General features: G+C 42.5%; 1 protein-coding gene across 1 annotated transcript in view; it reads left to right on the top strand.

Annotated features, from left to right (window-relative positions):
* Positions 1-1278: 1278 nt before the first annotated feature.
* LOC136052291 (alpha-2-macroglobulin-like protein 1) overlaps positions 1279-21274 on the top strand; it is a 34281-nt gene continuing 14285 nt past the window's right edge. Inside the window, exons 1-23 of the mRNA XM_065742285.1 lie at positions 1279-1371; positions 2007-2190; positions 3437-3481; positions 3797-3941; positions 4635-4687; positions 4973-4993; positions 5512-5671; positions 6249-6333; positions 6712-6826; positions 8050-8158; positions 8948-9057; positions 9845-10009; positions 13017-13247; positions 14082-14145; positions 14698-14843; positions 15450-15596; positions 16905-17078; positions 18128-18233; positions 18775-18883; positions 18973-19198; positions 19345-19471; positions 19610-19731; positions 19898-19949. Coding sequence (XP_065598357.1) covers positions 1304-1371; positions 2007-2190; positions 3437-3481; positions 3797-3941; positions 4635-4687; positions 4973-4993; positions 5512-5671; positions 6249-6333; positions 6712-6826; positions 8050-8158; positions 8948-9057; positions 9845-10009; positions 13017-13247; positions 14082-14145; positions 14698-14843; positions 15450-15596; positions 16905-17078; positions 18128-18233; positions 18775-18883; positions 18973-19198; positions 19345-19471; positions 19610-19731; positions 19898-19949 — 2764 coding nt within the window. The 5' untranslated portion in view covers positions 1279-1303. The remainder of the gene's footprint in view (positions 1372-2006; positions 2191-3436; positions 3482-3796; positions 3942-4634; positions 4688-4972; positions 4994-5511; positions 5672-6248; positions 6334-6711; positions 6827-8049; positions 8159-8947; positions 9058-9844; positions 10010-13016; positions 13248-14081; positions 14146-14697; positions 14844-15449; positions 15597-16904; positions 17079-18127; positions 18234-18774; positions 18884-18972; positions 19199-19344; positions 19472-19609; positions 19732-19897; positions 19950-21274) is intronic.

Below are 21274 nucleotides of genomic sequence, written 5' to 3'. Positions count from 1 at the left end.
TTCAATATCCTTATTGGTGACATGGATGAGGACATCAAGTGAGCCTTCAATAAGTTTTGCAGATGACATTGTAAGAATGTGTCAGTTTGCCTGGGAGTAGCAAGGCCCTACAGAGGGATCTGGGCAGGTTCAAAGCTGGGCTGAAGTCAATGGGATGAGGTTCAACAAGACCAAGTACCTGGTCCTGCATTTTGGCCACAACAGCCTGAGGCAATGCTACAGGCTTGGGGCAGAGTGGCTGGAAGACTGTGTAGAGGAAACAGACCTACGGGTGTTGGTCAATACTCAGCTGAACATGAGCAAGCAGCATGCCCAGATGATGTGTTGCCAGGAGGAAGAGGGAAGTAATTATCCCTCTGTACTCAGCACTGGTGTGGCCACACTTCACACCTGTGTTCAGTTTTGGGCCCCTCACTGAAAGAAAGACACTGAGGCCCTGGACATGTTCAGAAAAGGGCAACAAAGCTGATGAGGGGTTGTCAAAAGGCTTGTCACATAAGCCTTATGCAGAGTGGCTGACGGAGCTGGGATTGTTCAAGTCTGGAGAAGAGGAAGCTCAGAGGAGATCTTATTGCTCTCTACAACTACCTAAAGGGAGGTTGTGGTGAGGTGGGATTTGGCCTCTTGTCCCATGTAACTGGCAATAGGACTAAAGTGAAAGCCCTCAAGTCACGGAAAGGGAGATTCAGGTTAGATGTTAGGAAATACTTATTTTCTGAGAGAGTAGTCAGGCACTGGAATGGGCTGCCTAGTGAGGTGTTGAAGTCACTGTCCCTGAAGGCGTTCAAGAAGCATTCAGATGTTGTACTGAGGGACATGGTTTAGTGGGAAATATTAGTAGATGGACAGTTGTACTGGATGATCTCCAAGTTTTTTCCAACCTTTGTGATTGTATGATTCTATGATTTTTCACAAACTACGGATAATAGCTGCTTTGGCTCTCACAGAGTGCTATAGCCAGAATCCAGGCCAGCCACAACTGAGATAAGCTTTTCTCATAAGTCCCTATCGGTCTGGGTCAGACCTCACCCACCCCACATCTCCCCCATAGTACTCTAATACCCCATCACCTGGAATACCATCTGAATTTAGATGTGTGGGGAGAACTGTACTGTGTGGCCTTTACTCTGCCCTTGGTAGAAATAAGTAAATATTAGCTTGTGTCATAATCGTATAACAACTCCCCGCCTCTCTTTGGACTTAGGAGCATTTGAGGGATATATTTAGGATTGCTGCAGCCCATTAGTACAGGCTGTTCTCTCCTCCTTGAAGATCTTGGCAGCTGTCTGTCCAAGCCCAAGAAATGGGAGCACCAGTGCTCCTCTTAGCCTTGGCTCTGTTCCTAGTCGCAGATGAGGCAAGCTTGGAACTGTAAGATCATCTCCTTTTGATTTTGGGGGCTTTGTGGAAGGGACCACCACTGAAAGATAGTGCTGAGATGCTGCACTGTTTGCTATCACAGAGCTGCTTGGGGGGAATCTTGTTATTAGGGAGGCTGAGCAGAAGAAACTCCTACTGAAGTCTTATACACTGCTGTAGGTGAAAACCTTGGTGTTTGCTACTGAAGAAGCTACACTAGCAGTGTAACAGTACACACTAAAAACCTATAGAAGCCACAAATCTTGCCTTTGTTCATCCTGTGCTAGCAGAAGTGAAATTTGGAGTAAAACTGAAGTCTTGGTCACTGAAATTTCAATATAATTCTTCACACTACTTTTCTGTTTCTGTGTACTTGCTATTGAGGTATCATATACTGGGCAGCTGTGTCCTGGCTTCCTGGCTAATGGAAAGATGATGACAGACATATAAGAGAAGTAATTTGATTCCATACTGGTCATGTTGCCACTTTCAGGTATGGAAAGGAAGCTGTGTCACAATTCCTTCATTGTAGGCCTTAAGATGTTTCTGATCTCTGGTTCTACCTCTTCATGAAAGCAGCAGAGATGGATTCTGGCCCGTCTACCTCAGCCTCTGAATGTTTCTGAACACCTTCTGCTCTCTTCCAGTCAGTACATGGTGGTATTCCCTGCTGTCATTCATCAGTCCCAAGAGGAGAAGCTCTGTATTCACCTCAGCTCCCTGACTGAGGCTGTCCACCTGGCTGTTACCTTGGAGGTAGAAATCCAGAATCAAACACTGGTGGAACAGGATGTGGAGAAGCCAGGCAATTTTGAGTGCATCAGTTTCAAGGTGAGTGTAGCTGTGGTTGCTGAGTTGTCAGAGGATACTCTCACTTCAGACAATAGTTCTCTTTTGACATGCTGTCCTTCTCTGCCTTGCTATAGACTGCGAACAGGTGAAATGTGTTTCCCTGCTGATTCCAGGTAAAATGCAACAACTCAGCAAAACAGGGAATCTTCCACTGTATAAATTAAAAAAGCTGTTCTTTTGATCTATATTAGCTCATTTCACCCTAGTTAAAGCTTGTTAGAGAACACTGACTGTTTACTCAGTGTTTAGACCATTCTAATGCTTGAAAAATCACAGTGCAGGGCAACACAGAGGAAATACATTCTTTTCATCCTCACTTCCTCAGAAGCCTGCCCTTCCAGCCCCAAGAGGGTGACTGTACTCCAAAGCTATTTCTGTGTGACAAGGTGTAGTTGCAGCCTACATAGATATTGCACTTGCTTTATGTTATCTGTAATTGGTAGTGATGGTGCTGAACCCACAATGAGCTGCATTTCACCATGGTAGGCAAATATTTTGTGGGTGACTTCTTATCACTGGAACCTTGCTGCTGTAGTTAACTGTACTGGCCACACTGAGTCTGTGACATAACTACAGGAACTTCAGTTACATCTTAGGAGAGCCATGGAGATCTGTCTGGTGCTGGGACTACAGTCTTTTTCTGTCTTCCTCAGCACCATACTAAATCAGTGTGTCTATGTCTTGATTCAACAGATTCAGCAGAAGTATAGAAGAGGCTGTAGTCACTTCTAGTTATTGCAGCAATAAGACTTAGTAATGAAGTGTTTGGTGCCAGGCCATACGATAGAGCAAGTCCTGTTAATGGAAAGTGAGGGACATTTGCAGATAGAAACAAAACAAAACAAAACAGAACAAAACCTTTACCCTGGTAAGTTCAGTATTTCTGATAGTGAGATGTCCAAAGTTTTTGTCTGACCACTATCTTGTTTCTCATAACTGCCTTAATCAGCTCCAGATCTACCTCTCTATGGTTTTTCCTCATTTGTCAAAAATCTTGTGTTTCTGTGGAGGATGAGAATGACATGCTAGATAGTTCACTCTTACATTCATGAATGAGATGGAGACTGCTTTTTCTCCCATAATATCAACTGCATTAAAGGCAGATTAACGTAGTAGAATTTGGACTCTGGAATTTGAGGATTGTTTAAGTGAGTCTTCCTTCAGGGTTAAGATGAAAAGCCTCTGATGATTTTTTTTTTCTTTTTCCTTATATCAATCAACCTAGGTGCCAAAATTAAATTCCTTGGAAACAGATGCTTCAGCTGCACAAGTAAGACACCTCTCTTGGCTGCCTCTCTTCTTACAAACTAGAGGAGTCACATCTCTCTTGTGTTTGAGCTATATTCAGTGGAGGAGATGTAGGATGGGAAAGATTATAAGGGGGAGAAAGATATAGAAAGACACAAGTATGATAAGTGGAAAGGCAGGGAAAAAAAAGAAACTGAGGAATATGGAGTAGACTATAACAAAGGAATGAAGAGTGGAGGAAAAAAAGGAAGGTGAAGATTTTAGTAGGAAGGGGACTTCAGCTTCTTCTTCAGTGTACTTGAAGTCTTAGAGAGTATTTTTTTTTTCAATTTGGCAGTCAGAAGAGGTGGCTTTTCTTCATGTCCTGATACACAGCAGTGACAGTGTGCTTTTTGAGGGCCGGAAGAAAGTTCTTGTCAAGCCCCAGAAGAACATAATTCTGGTAGAGACAGACAAGGCCTTCTACAAACCTGGAGAAACAGGTAAGGAATGAAGGTGAAGGAAATGGGGAGAAATGATCAAAGTAGCAGCCATATTTGGTGGGAAAACTTCAAGTGCATCAAGCTAAGCTTGTTGGAACTAGAAAGCAGATCTCTATTTTTGGGATTTCCAGGAACAATGTAAATCAGAATGCTCTCTTACAATCCATGCTGCATCAAATGCTCAGTCTGCTGCTCCTGAGTGTCATTTTGGGGAAGTATGTCTTGTGAGGCCTAAAAGGAAAGCCAGAAGTCTCCAAAACACTGGGCAATCTACTGTCATTTTTTGAATACTTGTTTACCTTTAAGTAAAGTTTAGAGCACAGATGCGATGTGCTTAGTGCACCTTCAAGTTGTATAAATATGGAGACTTGTTGCAGAGTTTTCAAAATATGAACAGACTGCAGGAAGACGAACACCGCTGTTTTATACTTCGTTATAATCTTTCCAGATAAAACGAATGATTTTCTACAGCATGCATCTGCATGTATATCTCCTAGACAAAGTCCTAGGTGAGATGGGATGGGGAGATGTTAGGGGGTAGGTGGCAAGGAAGACTGTTTGGGGAAAGACCAGATTATTGCTGAGGCATACTAAGAGAGAGACAAATAATGGAGCGGAGGAAAGGGGAAGAATATTTGTGCAAGGATATACTGAACTCAGAATGCTTTACTATTCTTTTATTTATATTTCCAGTGAAATTTCGAATCATAAACCTTGATGATGACCTTATGGTCATTAAAAATGAGGTGAGTATAAGCCTGTGCATTTCTAAAAGGAGCCTAAACATTATACATGTTGAGGGGCTCATGGAAGAGACTTCTCCCTGCACGCCTGTTAAATTTTAAGGACAAATGATCTTTGAAGGGAAACTTCTCATCTGTTGATCTCTTGGACAAAGTTTGCAGTGTAAACTAGCATGGGAGGAGGAGGACACATAATGTAGGGTGTGGATGAGGCAGAAATTTTCTGGTGTACATGCATGCTGTTTAGGCTTACACAAAACTGAGCTTTTTTCTCTCTTCTTTTTACAGTGTCTCCAGATATGGTTACAGGTAAGTGGCAAATATCTGGTCACAGGGAGATGTCTGTCTCTTCCACTATGCCTTTCTTTCCTAGAATGAGCTGTGCCACAAATATAACCCAATAAATAAGTCAGTTGAAGACCTTTCTACCTGGTTATCTTGGGTTCTTCATTCAAACCACCTCTCTGGTGCACATGACTGAGCTAGTAGCAGTAGTAAATCTCAGCCCCAAAGCTTGTCTGTATAGACCAAAAAGCACCAAGCAAAATTGTTAGTAGATGCAGCACAGCTGCTTGTCTTTTCTAAGATGTTATGGTGTTAGTGCTTCCCAGTACCTTTACTGACAGCCATTGCAATTTAGAAGTTTAGTAAAAGGATACTGGAGAGAGAAGGAATCTTGCCTCATGGTCTACTGTGACAAGGGGTACTATTTACTGAAGCAAGGGTAAATCTTGATAGTGCCTTCTTGTGCCTGAGTATAGTTGAACCTTCAAAGTACCCATGCTGTCTGTTTGATTTGGTGGCTCCGAATGTTCTTTCCCAAATAGGATCCTGAATATAACCGCATTGCTGAATGGATGAATGTGAAGTCAAGACATGGCATTTTAGATCTATCCTTCCCCCTGGCCTCTGAAGCAGTCCTTGGGGAGTATACCATCTTCGTGCAACAAGACATGGCTCAAAAAAAATTCAGTGTTAAAGAGTATGGTAAGACTTAGGTAGCAGAAGTGAGGGAAAAGCACTGTGGGTAGCTAGATGAAAGAAAAGGGTGATGTGGCCATGTTTATCAGACCTTTTGATCTGGGAGAAGAGCAGACCGGGGACATGGTCAGTACCACCAGAACTCTAGTGGTTCTGCAGCTAAGTAGGGTACAAGGGAGAGGTTGTAGTCTAACATGTTGTTCTAGGTGTAGCTGGGCCCTCTGATGAGCTCTTGCTGCTGTTTGTTGTCTCCTTCTGTGATATACATCCTGTTCACTTCAGTCAGCTGCCATAACAGGAGCAGCACCTTAACCCCATTCAGATGCAGTGAAAACCCTGTGCTGTTTACAGTGTTTATGGTTGACTGAGTTGGAGTAGAAAGCAGTTCTCTGTGGAACTGTAGCAGCAGAGGGAGGCAGAGGCAAGGGAGTAAGTACTGTCACAGCATGGGTATGAATAAATGGGAGTATTACTATCTTTCTTCTCATTTGGACTGCAGCTACAGCAGAATTTCTAATTGGTACAGCATCACTAGCTTTTCCCTTGGTCTCTATCTTTCCATCTTCCATGTGTCTGTTTGCAGAGTTGACAAAGATTGAATTAAAGATTGAGCATCCTCCCTTCATCAGTACAGAGGATAAGGAATTTCAGCTGAAGTTATGTGGCAAGTAAGTACCACTGTGAGCTGTTCTTTGCTTCCACAATCACCTCTGGATTGCTAGAAGAGGTGAAGTGGCCTATCAGTATGATGCTCTTGCATTAATTTTTTGTTGAGGTTCTTTTTTACGTATGTCATTTACTGTGAGGCTGAAGGATACTAAGGTTGCTGGTTAGAGGGCACACTTGAGTTGGTGGCTTGAAACACATTCCCATTGTATAATGGATGAAGTGGGATACAAACTGATTTTAAGGGATGATGTTTCTGAGCATTTGAGATACAGCACTCTCCCAGGCTCCACTTAACCCTTGACAGGGCAGGGGACCTTGTTTCTAATTTCTGCTGAAGCATCTCATCTTCAGGTATGTTTTTCTCTCCTTTGACACAGGTATACCTATGGAAAGCCTGCTCAAGGGAAAATAGATATTACTTTTATCACATTGTTACAGTTTGAAATGAATGATTTCTCAAATTCTTCTGAGATGAGGAAGCAACAGAGCTGGGTAAGTGAACAAATAAGAGAATAGAAAGTATCATCTGATGAAAATGTCTGTCCCCTAAATCTGCCTGACTGCACACCTAGTGTACACAATCTGTTTAACCTACTTGTTAGATCTAATCAGACAATTGATTTATCATTCTGTGACTCTACTGCTCTAAATACTGTTTTGGCTGCCCATATCTGGCTCACTGTTTCAGGAGAAGGTGTAAGCTCTTTAAAAGTAATAGTGCCTTTGGTCTTTCAAAGATTCTGTGTGATATTATGTAGAATCAGATCACTGATCTATTCAGCCCTGTGTCTGCTCTCACCAATAAAGATGGTATCTGTGACTTAATGAACTATCTGTTGCTCTAGTCACACAGTTTATGGATCATCTTAAGTTTACCAGAGTCATGTCAAAGATTATGTCCAGTGTTAGTTATACTTCTTTGCACATTTATGCTCATTATATGTTTGTGGTTAAGCCACAAGCTTAGTTTTTCTTACAGCTTTCAGATGCACCTTTTTGAGCCAAAAGTTACATTTTTAAATATGATGCTAACCAGCAGCGAGAATAGAAAAATACAGATGCATTTTTTTATATTTATCCAGTATCAAATTGTCTTCATCTGAAATGCTGTTGTCTCACCTGTGCAGAATGCCAAATGAGTGCCAGCTTTCTCTTACACATCGTGCAATAAGCCTTGCAAGGTTCTCCAGAGAACTAAACAAACACAACTGAAAACACTTTGTTTACCCCAGCACTTACGGTAGACTGACTGTACCCAGTCTCCACTTGGCACATCTCTTGAAATCTGTAACTGGCTGGGTGCCCTGCCCTTTTTTAAAGTGGTCACATCACAGAGACAGTTGTGACTGGAATGCCATTATGTCAGCCTTTATTCACAAGGGCCATAACGTTTCAGGGAGGAGGCCATCTCTAATTCAGACAGACACAGATGGTCATTCAGTTGCAAGACCTGGGCTTAATGCAGGCTCCTTCTGAGTTTGTTTTTGACATAATTAACCACTCTATGATTTATCTGAATAACCTTTTTAATGGCACTTTTTTGGTGACTTTAATCCCAGTGTATGAGTTTCTTCTCTGTCTGTTATCCATGATGGATTTGTGCAGTTATAGATTTTGAGCTTCCTTCTATTCCATGAACATTTAGAATTTAGAATTACTCACCATTTACAGCTCCTGGTCACACTCTTTTTCTGTATGCGTCTCTATTTCTCCAGACAGACAAGAATGGCTGTGCTAATTTTACAGTAAAGACAAAGGCTTTGGAATTAAATGAATATGAAAGCTCCATAATTGTGATAGGAGAAATGGAGGAAGCTGGAACAGGTACTGTAGAAAATATGTGAAGAGTTTCATTACTTGCAGCAGGCTTCTTTCTGTGTTTGAAATGTTTTCATTTTGACCTTCCTGCGGTAGTTGAATTCCTTTTGAAAGAAAGTCTTCTGTCATGATGATGGTCTCTATTCTAGTACTTTTATTACCAGATTTCCCAGTTCTCTCAACCCTTCATCTTCACAAGGATATAGATGTCATTTTGGTGATTGTCTGGATACCAAGGTGTTCCTCAGCCAATTGTAAAGCCCTGGCTAGCTATGGAAAATCCTGCAACAGACTCTTACAATTCTTTTTAATTGTAGTGCACCATCCTGACAAGCAGTTTGTACCCAGAATCTCTTGCCATCTCTTAAGCCTCAGGTGAGGCTGCTTATGTACACTTCTGCTGTCAGGAATCTTATTCTGCTCCTTTTTAGTCTGCCACAATATTGACTATAAGAAGGTAGGTTCTCATGAATTTATGCCCCTTTGTTCTGAAGGTGTCTGTTTTCTGGAATGCCACACTGTGGATGGGGTTCTTCAGGCCACTTTTAGGCACCTACAGTGTAGTTGTCTATAACTAAATGATAATCTCTTAATAAAGAGAAATAGGTGCTTCTGAGATATGATGCACCCCATCATAATGCAGATATCCCAGAAAGACTGAAGGAATTATACACTTGCAGAATGTATTTTCTCTTCTAAATTTACATGCTGTAGATAGTTTAGAAGTATCTTCCTGTCTTCTGCTTCTCTAAGAGCACTGCCAGAGTTTAATAGATCTTTCCTCTCTCCAAACAGGAGCAAAGACTAAGGATTTATCTGAAATTTCTATTGTGACTAGAATTAAATCTATAGAGTTTGTCAATCTCCACCCATTCTATAAGCGTGGACTACCATACACAGGGCAGGTAACATCTATGAGTCCCTTTCTGAGAATATATCACAGGTCTTGTTTTCTGTAGGCAGAAAGAAGCAATCTTTTGGAGAGTGAGTGCTGCTCTGCTGGTATCCAGCAACCATGAGTGAAGCCCTGTATAAAAGCAATTTCTTTTCACCCCCCTAACCTAGTAATTTCCCTGGACAGGAATTTTAGGGCCAGTTGCAGTCTCTATTAGGCTCTTCAGGAGCAACTCTTGAAACTAGTCTATACAGCATAAGGAATATAGAACAGGTCTGTTGGCAGCAGGGAGGCACTACTACTCCCTGTGGACAACCATCCAAATGGTAATAGCAACTTGGCAAATCACTAAAGCTTTATGTATCTATTCACTAACAGTCATTTCTGACTCAAGTTCCCAGAATGATGCTAGGACAGCTGTCCCACTGGGGCTAGAAACAATTCTATCTGCACCAGTACTAATTCCAGCATGAATGAAGGCAAGAAACAGAAAGAGTTAAGTTGCTGGAGACAAGATTGTTTCTAGTCTTCTGCGATCTTGGAGCATTGTCCAAGAAGAGGCTTAGGATCCAAGTAAATTTCATTTTTCTCCCCTGGTATAAGTGTATTATTTGGCTGCACTACCCCTTATTTCTGGTTCTGAACTGCTGCACACAAATTCAGATTTTATTTGGATCCTTCCAATCTGAAAGGTAGAAGGATTTAGAAGGACTAATGATAGAAAAAAATAATATTAATCACTGACAGCTTTGGAGCATAGCACAATGGGGGTATTAACTTCTTACTTTTGTCTGCAGATGTTCTGCCACAGTGATGACTCTCCTCTCCAAAATGAAATGGTCTACCTAACAGTTGATGTAGATGATGAGAAGACACACCTGTCATTCCTCACAGATGAGGAAGGGAAAGTCCACTTCTCATTGAATACTACCAACTGGAACACCTCACTGGTTTCTTTGAAGGTGAGCATCAGCCACAGGAAAAAGGATCAATGAAGTAAGGAGGGAAGGAATGGGATGGAAAGTGGAAGACATCTAAAGTGTGAGGCACAATCTTCTGGCTCTTGATCTCATCTGACTGTATCTATAGAAGCATCTTTAATTACTCTCCAGTTACATCTTCCCCGAGAGACAGGAGACTTTACTGAAACAGTTCAGCTAAACATTCATCAAAAGTGCTCTTCTGTCCTGAGCTGGAGCATGATCCTAAACCATCTTCTGAATCCTCTCACACTTTTCTAAAAGTGAGTGACTTCACTAAACTCATTCTTTAATCTGACCACTTCCTCAAACAAAATCTCACCTTTTTCTCTGGGATGTGCTATAAGTGGCTCAGCAGAACTGACAGTTGAGATCTGCCTTTGCTGAAGTCCAGTTCCAGTGGCTGCTCTCTCCCTGCATCAGTACATACCTTATTCAGGCTCAGCTTGGCAGGTAGCTATTATTGACTTCCCTTTCAAAACCACATTTTGAAGCACTTGTTTCCTCTTCATGACTTCTGATGCTGCACCTGGACTTCACTGTTGCCAGCCTGGCAGTACATGGATAGTGTACAGTGGCAGTTCCACTATCTGCATTCTTGCAGATGTTGTGGGATTCATACCAAAACTGTATGAGCTCCTGTTTCTCAGGCTCGAACTGTTGTTCTGAATGTTCTGGGATGGGTCTCAGAGTCCAGAGGGAATTAGCTGAAGTAGTCACCAAGTTATATATTAAAAGTCTTGGCCATCATGTGAAGTCCTTGGTGACTGGAAAAAAGGCAACACCACACTCATCTTTAAGAAGGGTGAAATGGATGACCCTGGGAACTACCATACTATCTGTGACATGTGAACAGTTTTATCTTTCTCGCTGAGTGGAAAATGGAAAAACACAAAGCAATGTGAAGTCCTCTGGGGTACATAGTTCTTCTTTTCTTCTGAGGTATACCCAGAGCTATTGATGATCCACAGAACTAGAGCATTAACTCTTTAACTCACAATGCACTAGGTGATATTATGATATGAAATAACAATAACCAATAACAATAACCAATAACAAAAAAAAAAAATCATAAAACCATGACATCCAGAGAGAGGTGGTCAATGGCTTAATGCCTGGATGGAGATCAGTGATAAGTGGTGTCCCACAGGGGTCAGTGCTGGGGCCAATACTCTTTAATATCTTCATCAATAACAATGGAAGTATGGTTGAATGCACCCTTGGCAAATTAGCTAATATCAGCAAGCTGTGGAGTGTTGTCAGCACACCAGAGGGATGTGATGCCACCCAGAAGGACCTAGACAGGCTGAGCAGGGGGCACAGATGAATCTCACGAGGATCAACAAATACAAATGCAAGATCTTGCACCTTGATTGAGGCAACTCTCACTGCCAGTACAAGCTGAGGGATGAAAGGATTGAGCACAGCCCTGATAAAAAAAGACCTGGGGGTACTGGTGGATGGCAAGCTGGAGCCAGCAGTGTGCCCTCACAGCCCAAAAAACCAGCCATATCCTGGACTACATTCAAAGAAGTGTGGCCAGCATGTCAAGGGAGGTGATCCTGCACTTCTACTCTGTGCTGGTGAGGATTCATCTGGAGTACTGCATCCAAATGTGGAGTCCTCAGTATAGGAGAGTTGAAGTGTATACAGAGAAGGATAACAAAAATGATCCAAAGAATGGAACACCTTTCCTATGAGATAGGCTGAAAGAGGTGTGACTGTTAGCCCAGAGAAAAGAAGAGTCTGAGATGACCTGATAGTGTCCTTTCAAAGGGGAGCTAGAGAAAGGAAGGAGACAGACTTTTTAGCAGGGTCTCTTTAGCAGGATAGAACGAGGAAATGACTTCAGGCTTAAAGAGGGTAGATTTAGGTTGGACATGTGGAAAAAGGATTTTACAGTGAGGGTGATGAGGCACTGGATCAAGCTGCTTAGAGATGTGGTTGATGCCCTATCCCCGGAGACTTTCAGGACAAGGCTGGATCAGGCCCTGGGCAACCTAATTTTGCTATGCATGTCCCTGTTCATTCCAAGGGAGTTAGACTAAATGACCTTTAAAGGTCTCTTCCAACTCTAAGGATTCTGTGATTCCATGACTCTACGATTTTATGTTTTCCTCTGAGACAACAGTCTGTCAATGGTGAAGTTCCCTAATTTTGATTGGGCTCTTTAATCTTTTGGAGCAGGCTCTAGTTTTTGTTCACAGGCTCCCAGATATTATTCACAAAGTCCTAAATTCTCTGCAGGGAAGTAGAGCTTCACAGTATAAAAGATCTTTAGGTGCCTGTTATACTTCAGGGCATCTAATGAGAAATACTAAGAGAAAATGTGGGTGTTTTATTCTTGGTAGATGGTTAAAAACTGATGTTGTGTCTCCTTGGAAAGAGAAAGAAGGAAAAGTGCAGCATATGAGGCATGGACTAAGATGCGAACGATCCAAATCATTTATTACAGGTTACATCCCTTACATCCATTCATAAGTATTCTCTTGTAACTTTCCCATCTACCTTTACATGTCAACAAAACATTCCACAAACACTCCTTAACCATGTATGCAGGCTCTTATCCAATCAGGGTCATGCACAAGTTGTTCCTAGCCATGCTTTCTGCCTCCAATCAGGGTCATCATCACACAGCAATCATACAGCTTACTTGACTTTGTTTTTTTCTTTTTCTGGATGTGTCCTTATTTCTCAGCTTTCCTTTCTCATGCCATTTATCCTGTTCCACAGCTTCTGCTCTGAATAGTCTTTCTCGTATTCCCCCAGAAAAGGAAGACTGTGAATAAACTACTAAACTTAGATTTTTGCTGAAACTTAATAAGAGACGGTGTTACAGATTTCAATATTGACCTTACACAAAAGAACATTTTAAACATACCAGATATGTAATCTTCCAACTAGATCAGGAGCTGTCTTAGTGTTTTCAGCTGTCTCAAGATTTTGTCATGTCATACTGATTGCTTATTCATGTTTTTGTACTCTGAAGGGCACCTACTACCTTAGAAATGATACCAACAACAATTATGGACAGAACGCAGGGATTGGGGAGAGCTTCCACTGGCTGAAACCTTTCTACTCTGAGAGCAACAGCTTCCTTGAGATCAAGGCAAGGAATGATGTGATGCCCTGTGATCAAGAGCAGGATGTGCAAGTGGACTATATTCTTGACCAGAATAAACTCAGCTCTGAGATAGACCACATTGATTTCTACTATATGGTAAGCAAAGGAGACATCTGAATCTCAGGGCAAGATCATACTGGTTTTTTTATCTTTTTCACAGTAGCATGTACATACTATTAGGAAATAGTTAACTTATCCCAGCACAGTAAAACTGTATTTTCTTCTGCCCCAACCTCCTGCTGTTTTCTAGATCCTTTGCTTTCTCCTACCCTCTAGCTGCTTTGCTCTGTTAGGAATGTCTTAGTCTAAGCTTTCATGACAGATGTCTGCCATTTACTCTAGAATTTATTATCTTCACATGGGTAGCACAGAAAGGCTACCTGGTTTCTGCCTATATGCCCTATACTTCCAACTTTGTGATCTCAAAGGTAGATGACCTCTCCTTGTCTGTATCTGTACAGGAAAAAAAAATGAAATTGCTTAGGGTCCTGATGTACTGCAGAGGTACATAAACACGTGTTGTCAAAGTCCACTTTCAGGAAAGTGAAACCAAAGCAAGAGTCTAGCTACAATTTAGCTGTGATACTATGAGTATCTGTTACTGAACTGGGCTCATTTGTAAGGTCAAGAAGAATTGTATCTTAGAAAGGTAACAATCAGACTTTACTGGTGCTTAGTAAGAGCTGCTAGTGCCAGACTCAGGTGTACCTCTCTCTATGTAAATAACCACTTTTCATGACCTAACAAACACCTCTAAAGTACTTTCCCAGAGATGCTGTAACCATCTCTGATGCAGAGCTTTTCAGGTCATGTCCTGCCAGAGGAGTTTCTATGACAATATCTGCCAGACATTTCCTTCTCTCTTCTTTTATTCTGTTCTCATGCTTACAGAATTTGGGCCCTTCAATGGCTCTTCTCTTTGCTCTTCAGATTATAGCCAAAGGCAGGATCCTTTTCAGTGGAGAGAAGCAAGTTTCAGTCCTCCAGCATGAGAGTGAGTATAATCTCTTGAAAGTTAAGTGCACCATAACACACCTCAGGAAAGTGTGACTGCCAAACAATGCCAAACACTACACATATTACTATTAATCACAGGCAGGAATTATTGAAAGAGGTGTTAGAGTGTGGTCCACCTTATTAGACCAACACAGTTTCCATTGTCTTTGGTGCAGCAGCCTTCTAGGTGAGTGTCCTTCTCCTGTCTTTTCTAATTGATCTAATTCCTGACCTTATGACTTTGCTACTGGCTTAAATATTTGAGAAGATATAAAATTTGTGTAGTTTATCTGTTTAGATAAAATGCAGGAGGAGGAAAGAGAGATATTTTTGCCAACCTTGAGCCAAAGGATTGGCTAGTATTCTAGGATTATCATCAATCTATAATCTGTGTCACTGTATAAGGTGTTCCTGTTTACAGGTAGAAAATATTGAATTCCCTCTTTCGATTCCCATTGTGTGTACTACCCCAGTCAGCTGATTCTGAGTGGCATGGATTCAAGGGTGTGGTTTCCCTCTCTTCTTTTCTCTTCTCCCCTGCTTTGTACAGATCTGCATGGCTCCTTCTCATTAACTCTAACTATTGGCAATGACTTCCTGCCGGACATCAAGCTTCTAGTTTACACACTCTTCTTGGATGGAGAAGTGGTGGCTGATGTGGAAGAGTTTCAAGTAGCCAAGTGCTTTAGACACAAGGTGAGCAGAAAACACAAAATGGAAGAAGAGAACAGTCACCATCACTGATATGCTCTGGCCTGTTGTGGTTTCTGGGTCTGTTTTATCTTTAGTCAAAAGATGTAAATTGGATATATGCTAAAACAGATGTCCAGTATTTTTCTTTGGGAAACAAAATAAGTAACCTCCTTCTTCACTGAATTCCTAGTTCTGCACTCACGTACACTGAATGACAAGCCCCCCACTCCTCCCCCTTCCCCCCCCCCCCCTCCAAGGAGTAAATTATGCCCCCATGAACACTGTTTTCTCCCTGTATTCCCCTGTGATCTGAAAATACACTGTTCTCCATACTCTCCTTAACGCAAAAGTGAAATCTTCTTGCCTAGCTACCAAAGAATTCTCACTGCCTAGGCAATCTTGAATCAGCAGGAAGTAGATGGAAAGTAGTAGGGGAATTATGACTGCGCTGTGTACACCGCAGCCCCAGCAACCTTCCCAATGGTTTTCCAGGATGGACTCTCTCTGCATCTCAGACCTACCCTATTCTCTTTTACTCTGTCCAGACACCTAGGACTCACAGAGTACCACTCTCCAATGGTAAATGCCTGACCCTATCTCCTTTTGTAGGTGGAACTAGATTTCTCAAGCAAGCAGGAAGTCCCAGGGTCAAAAGTCAGTCTGAATCTCAAAGCTGCTCCAGGATCCTTCTGCTCTGTCCAATCTGTTGACAAAAGAGTCCTCCTGATGAAGAACAATATCCTCACAGCAGACACAGTGAGTGCAGACTGCCATGATCAGCACCCTAATGTCTGCCTGCCTTCTGCCTCCATGCTTTGGCAGGAGGCTCCTGGAAGGAGAACGTTCATAGGCCATCCCCAGATCCAGATGTATTGTGTGTCTGCTCTGGCATTCTTCCTCCTAGGCCTTTTCTCTGTAGTCATGTGTTCTTCATGTTACTAGTGCATCTGCCTTGTTCTTTGAATCTCTACCTGGAGAGTGATGGAAGCTACACATCTTTGAAGGGGTAGGTCAGGAGAGCAGCTTCAAAGAGATGCTGGTGCTTTCTGCCTAGAGAAAGAATAATTTCCTCACATACACCTTTCTTTCTGTTATTCTGTCTGCTACCAGGCAGTAAGGCTAATCTAACCTTAAATATGGTTTGAGTTTTGGATAGCCCTGTGTGAAGTCAGGAGCTCAGTGATTCTTTTGGGCCCTTTCTAACTCAGGATAACCTATGAATAATTAAAAAAAAAAAAAAAGGATTTTGTGCTGGTAAGGCCTTCCTGTCGTTCTGTCCCAGATTGCTGAATTATAACTGTGTGAAGGCATAGGCTGAGCAATCAAGCAGTTCTTGAGAAAACAGTAGCCAGGGGACAGAATCCTTAGTGGCCGTGAGGTGACTGGTGAAAAGTGGCCATATTTTGTCAGCACCCAGGTGCATTTTGGGACTCATTCTGAGAAGGTTTGAAGAAACTTAATCTTAAAGCAGTTCTGTGTTTCAAAGGAATGAGTTTAAGACTTGTTAGAACAAAAATGTTGCAAGAACTGAAAATTCAAACAAAAATCAACATTGTATACCAGAGATGATACACATAGGTATGTCTCTTACATAGTTGCAAGGTAAGTTAGAGCAGGCCAGCCTGTTACAAAGAAGCCTCTTCTGGATCTAGGGAGACTTGCTGCGGTTGTAGGTAGGCACCTCAGTGTGATCTGGTGTTCTCTTTTACACAGATGCTGTTTTAAGGCGCAGTACTTCTAACAGATCTATTAAGTAATACTAATGAAATTTGTAAGTCAGATATGCCAATGCCTTGCACTCAAACTGAGATGTGTCCTATCCAAATTTTGCACCTTAGAGTTAAAAGGCTTGAGCTGTCAGAGGTGAAAGTCTGCGGGCTATGAGCTTCTTGCCTAAATTCACTCCTTGGGCTTCATGTCTTTAAGCATAAGATAGATCAGTGCCAACTTCTTCAACTACAGAGCTTTATGAAGTAACATATAGGGCTACAATCCAAATATTTGACTCATTCACACAATCTTGTTGGCCAGTTCCTCATAAAGACGTCTGTTTTTGCTTTGCAGCTGTATATGAAGGTCTTTGATGACAGTTTTACAATTGGAGGACGAGGGTTCCCTTATCACCTGGAAGACTTTGATGCATACCCTTGTCTGCCCCAGCAATCTAGTCTCCTTAAAAAGGCTCAAATGGGAGCACCATGGTACCAAAGTGATGCTGATGTTTTTAATTTGTTTAAGGTGAGTCTCTATGCTTGTACCAAACTTTTTCTGAGCCAGTGGTTGCCACTATGCCATCCTGAATGCCTACAACTTAGTGAATTTCAGCTGCCCTGACATTCATTGCTACAAGTTATCTGTGTCATGTTTTTCTGCAGTGTACCCACACTCATTTGAGGATTATAGGGAAAGTTAAAATTTAGGAGTAAGCGCACTGCATTTCTCATGAACTGCCCGGAGTCATAGAATCATAGAATGGCATGGAAAGAACCTTTAAAATCATCTAGTTCCTACCTCCCTGCCATGGACAAGGTTGCCAACAACTAGATCAGGCTACCCAGGGCCCCATCCTCATCCTACCTGGCTTTGAAAACCTTCAGAGATGGGGCATCCACAGCTCTAGGCAATCTGTTGCAGTGCCATACCAGACTCTGAGGAAAGTATTTCTTCCTAACATCTAGCCTAAATATCCCCTCTTTTATTTTAAAGTCATTCCCCTTTGTGCTATCACTATCAGACCATGTAAAAGACCAGTCCCCTTCCTGTTCATACATTCCCCTCAAGTACTGGAAGGCCACAGTGTGGTCTTCCCAGAGTCTTTTCTTCTCCAGGTTGAACAGTCCCAACTCCCTCACCCTTTCTTCATGACAGAAGTGTTTCTGTCCTTTGATCATCTTTATGGCCTTCCTTCTCACCCACTCCAACACTTCCATGTCTTTCTTGTGCTGAGGGCTCGAGACCTGGATGCAATATTCCATATGGGGCTTCAGAGTAGAGGGGGACGATCATCTCCTTTGCTTTGTTGGCCATGCCTCTTTTGATGCAGCCCAGATACCTTCCAGGCTGCAAGCACACACTGCTCATGTGACATTGATGTCCAGCTTCTTGTTGACCATGACCCCCAAGTCCTTCTCTGCAGGACTGCCCTCTATGTATATGTATACAAACAAGCAGGACTTTAAAGTGTTTCAGCTACCAACAGCTGCCTTATGAAACTTGCTATGATATGAAAATATCTCAAGATGTTTTCAACATTCCTTATTGCCTGTTATTTATTACTGTTTTCCCAGTTATTGCGCATGAAAATATTAACCAATACTAAAATCAAGAAACCGGTTTCCTGTATGCAACAAAACTTTGAGAGAAAGATGTTGACTAACAAAGACAGTGTTGTGGGTAAGGAATTAAAATTTCAGACTCCTTGAAGGAAGGGACTGTCCTAGTCCTGACCAGGCTGCTGCTGAGATGACTGACTTTCATCCTGATATGTTTCTCTTCTGTGTGTGTATGAAAGAAAGAAATTACATTTGTGTCTAGTCTAGAGAACCCAGTTTATAAATAATAGTTAGAAGCTCAAATCTCTGTCCCTTATTAGCTGTCCTTGGGTTCTGCGGTCTTCACAGAAAATGTAGCTTGCTCTACACAAGTATTTTCACAGACTACTTAAAATGGCATGACTCCATTTAAATATTCTGTCTCCTGGATCCACACCAGCTTGCTGGATTCGTCAGGCTGAGACTCAAACTAAAGTCCATTCAATTCTCTCTCCTTAAAATTGTGTTCCCTAAGATACAGATCTGTGACTCTCACTGAAAAGCTAACCCTGCAGTCACAGATTATTTAAGGTTTGTGCTAGATTGCCTATGAATGAAGAACTCATTTCACCTGTTGTGACTTATACTGTTTACTGATGTATCTATAACTTGCTTTTCTGCAGGCAGTCACGTTGTTCCTGCCAATCTTGCACCTCAATCAGATGACACAAAGAAGCCCAAACCACGGACACATTTCCCAGAAACTTGGATCTGGGATTTGGTCCCTGTCAGGTTAGTAATAGCCTCTGCCTGCCTTCTCCAGAGACTTTTGGAAATTTCTGACTGCTTCTAATCAAGTTCTCTATCTCTTCTTGCTGTAGTCATGATGGGCAAGCATCTCTCCAAGTTACTGTACCTGACACTATTACAGAATGGAATGCCAATACCTTCTGTGTTGCCAATACTGGCTTTGGGCTCTCTCATTTAACTACACTTAGGGTCTTCCAGCCTTTCTTTGTAGACCTGTCACTGCCATACTCTGTGACCCAAGGAGAGATTTTTAGCCTGAAAGCCACTGTCTTCAACTACCTCAAGGACTGTATCCAAGTGAGTATTTCTGAAGTCTCATGGCCTCTATTAGAGCAAGAACATGAGCCAGTCTCATCTTTTGTGACTCATGATGTTTGTTCCTTTGACCAGTGCCTGGTACTAATTCTGTGCCAGTGTATCTTTGTACACCTCAACCTACTCAGGTGCACACCACCCTCATAGAGACTCCAGAACTAAAAGTGGATGCCTGTCCAGGCTGCCAGTTCACCAGCTGCCTCTGTGCCAATGAAGTAAAAACCTTTGCGTGGAATGTGACAGCCACTAGGCTGGGTGAGGCTGAGCAGAGGGATGTGTGGTAGCTATTGGGAGGAGGTGTGAAATTTGCTTGCTTCTATGTCTGGTCCCATCACCTGTATGAACAGAACTCTGCTGCGAGTGCTCAGTGATGTGCTCTTGTACTTCTTGCAGGCAAAGTGAATGTCACTGTGAGCAGTGTGGCAGAAGAGTCGCATAATCTGTGTGATAACAGGGTCGCTGTGACACCGTTGCAAGGAAAGACAGACACAGTGATAAAACCTTTGCTTGTGAAGGTTAGTCAGACCAATGATGGAGAATACCTGGGGACAGTTAGTGTTAGCCCATGAAGCTACTAGCAAGAGGAAGATTAGATCTTTATTGAAAACAGGCATGCCTACAGAGGCATGGAGACTTCCTTTCCTGCCTTCTCTTTCTGAACTACTCTTTCTCCACCTGTAGCCAGGAGGCATACTACAAGAGAAGACCCAAAACGCCTTTCTCTGTGCTGCAGGTATGTGACATAATTAACTGATTGATATCAGAATGGAAGGGACAGAGCTACTGCAAGTATCCAGAGGTGGGGGAGTTTGTCTGAGATTAAGCATCTGTGGCACTATCCATGCCTGGGAGAACAACCACTGTAGTTTCTTCATTTCTGTCTTCTGCCTTGCAATATTTCCTGTATGAGGCATATATTTTCAGGTCGCAGCTTCTGTGAGTCAGTTTCACACTCAATCTCATGTAGGCCTCTTTGGGTTGTCTCAATTTGCAGACCAGACCCAAACCGCAGGGAAGTGTGCTGTCTCCCTGGGGCTCGGATCAGGGACATTACTAGAAGACTCCCGGACTTGATTCGCCCCACCGACTACTACCCATTACTAGTAGTTCAGGCAGACTGCAATGAAATATCTCAGAGAAGTCTGCGAACTATGAAAAGAGATTTTAGGGGATTAGGGCGATTAGTTCAAGGGGTGGGAGCACAAGTGGTGTTTGCTTCCATACCTTCTGGGGTGGTGAAGGACACAGAATGGGCTAGGAAAACACAAGTGATGAATAACTGGCTGAGAGGTTGGTGTAGAGATAGACACTTTGGGTTTTTTGACCATGGGACAGTTTACTCGGCTCCTGGCCTGTTATCTGTTGATGGGACACACCTATCCCAAAGGGGGAAACGAATCCTAGCACAGGAGCTAGCTGGACTCATTGAGAGAGCTTTAAACTAGCTGTGACGGGGGAAGGGGATAAAACAGGGCTCTCCAGTAAAGAGCCTAAGGAGGCTGTGCTGGAAAAAGGGGTGAGGCAGATATCTCAGCTGAAGTGCATCTATACCAATGCACGCAGCATGGGCAATAAACAAGAAGAGCTTGAAGCCATTGTGAGGCAGGCTAACTATGACCTTGTAGCTATTACAGAAACATGGTGGGATCTCTCCCATGACTGGAATACTGGGATTGATGGCTACAAGCTCTTCAGAAGGGATAGACAGGGAAGAAAGGGTGGTGGCATAGCTCTCTATATCAAAGAGTGTTTTGATGTTGAAGAACTAGTGGTTGGAAATGACAAAGTAGAGTGTCTATGGATAAGGATCAGGGGGATAGTCTTTAGGAGTGACATCGTGGTGGGGGTCTGTTATAGACCACCTAGTCAGGATGAAGAAATAGATGAGATGTTCTATAAACAACTCGTAGATGTTGCACGATGGCCAGCACTCGTTCTCATGGGGGACTTCAACTTCCCTGATATATGCTGGAAATACAATACTGCGCAGAGGAAGCAGTCCTTGAGATTTCTAGAATGTGTGGATGATTGCTTCCTGACTCAGCTGGTGCAAGAGCC

This window comes from Cyrtonyx montezumae, unplaced genomic scaffold (genome assembly GCF_038088225.1).
Source record: "Cyrtonyx montezumae isolate F1298 unplaced genomic scaffold, pur_monq_1.0 scaffold_3, whole genome shotgun sequence".
Classification (NCBI taxonomy): domain Eukaryota; kingdom Metazoa; phylum Chordata; class Aves; order Galliformes; family Odontophoridae; genus Cyrtonyx; species Cyrtonyx montezumae.
Note: the sequence above shows the minus strand (reverse complement) of the source record. Positions and strands in the feature narration are given on the sequence as shown.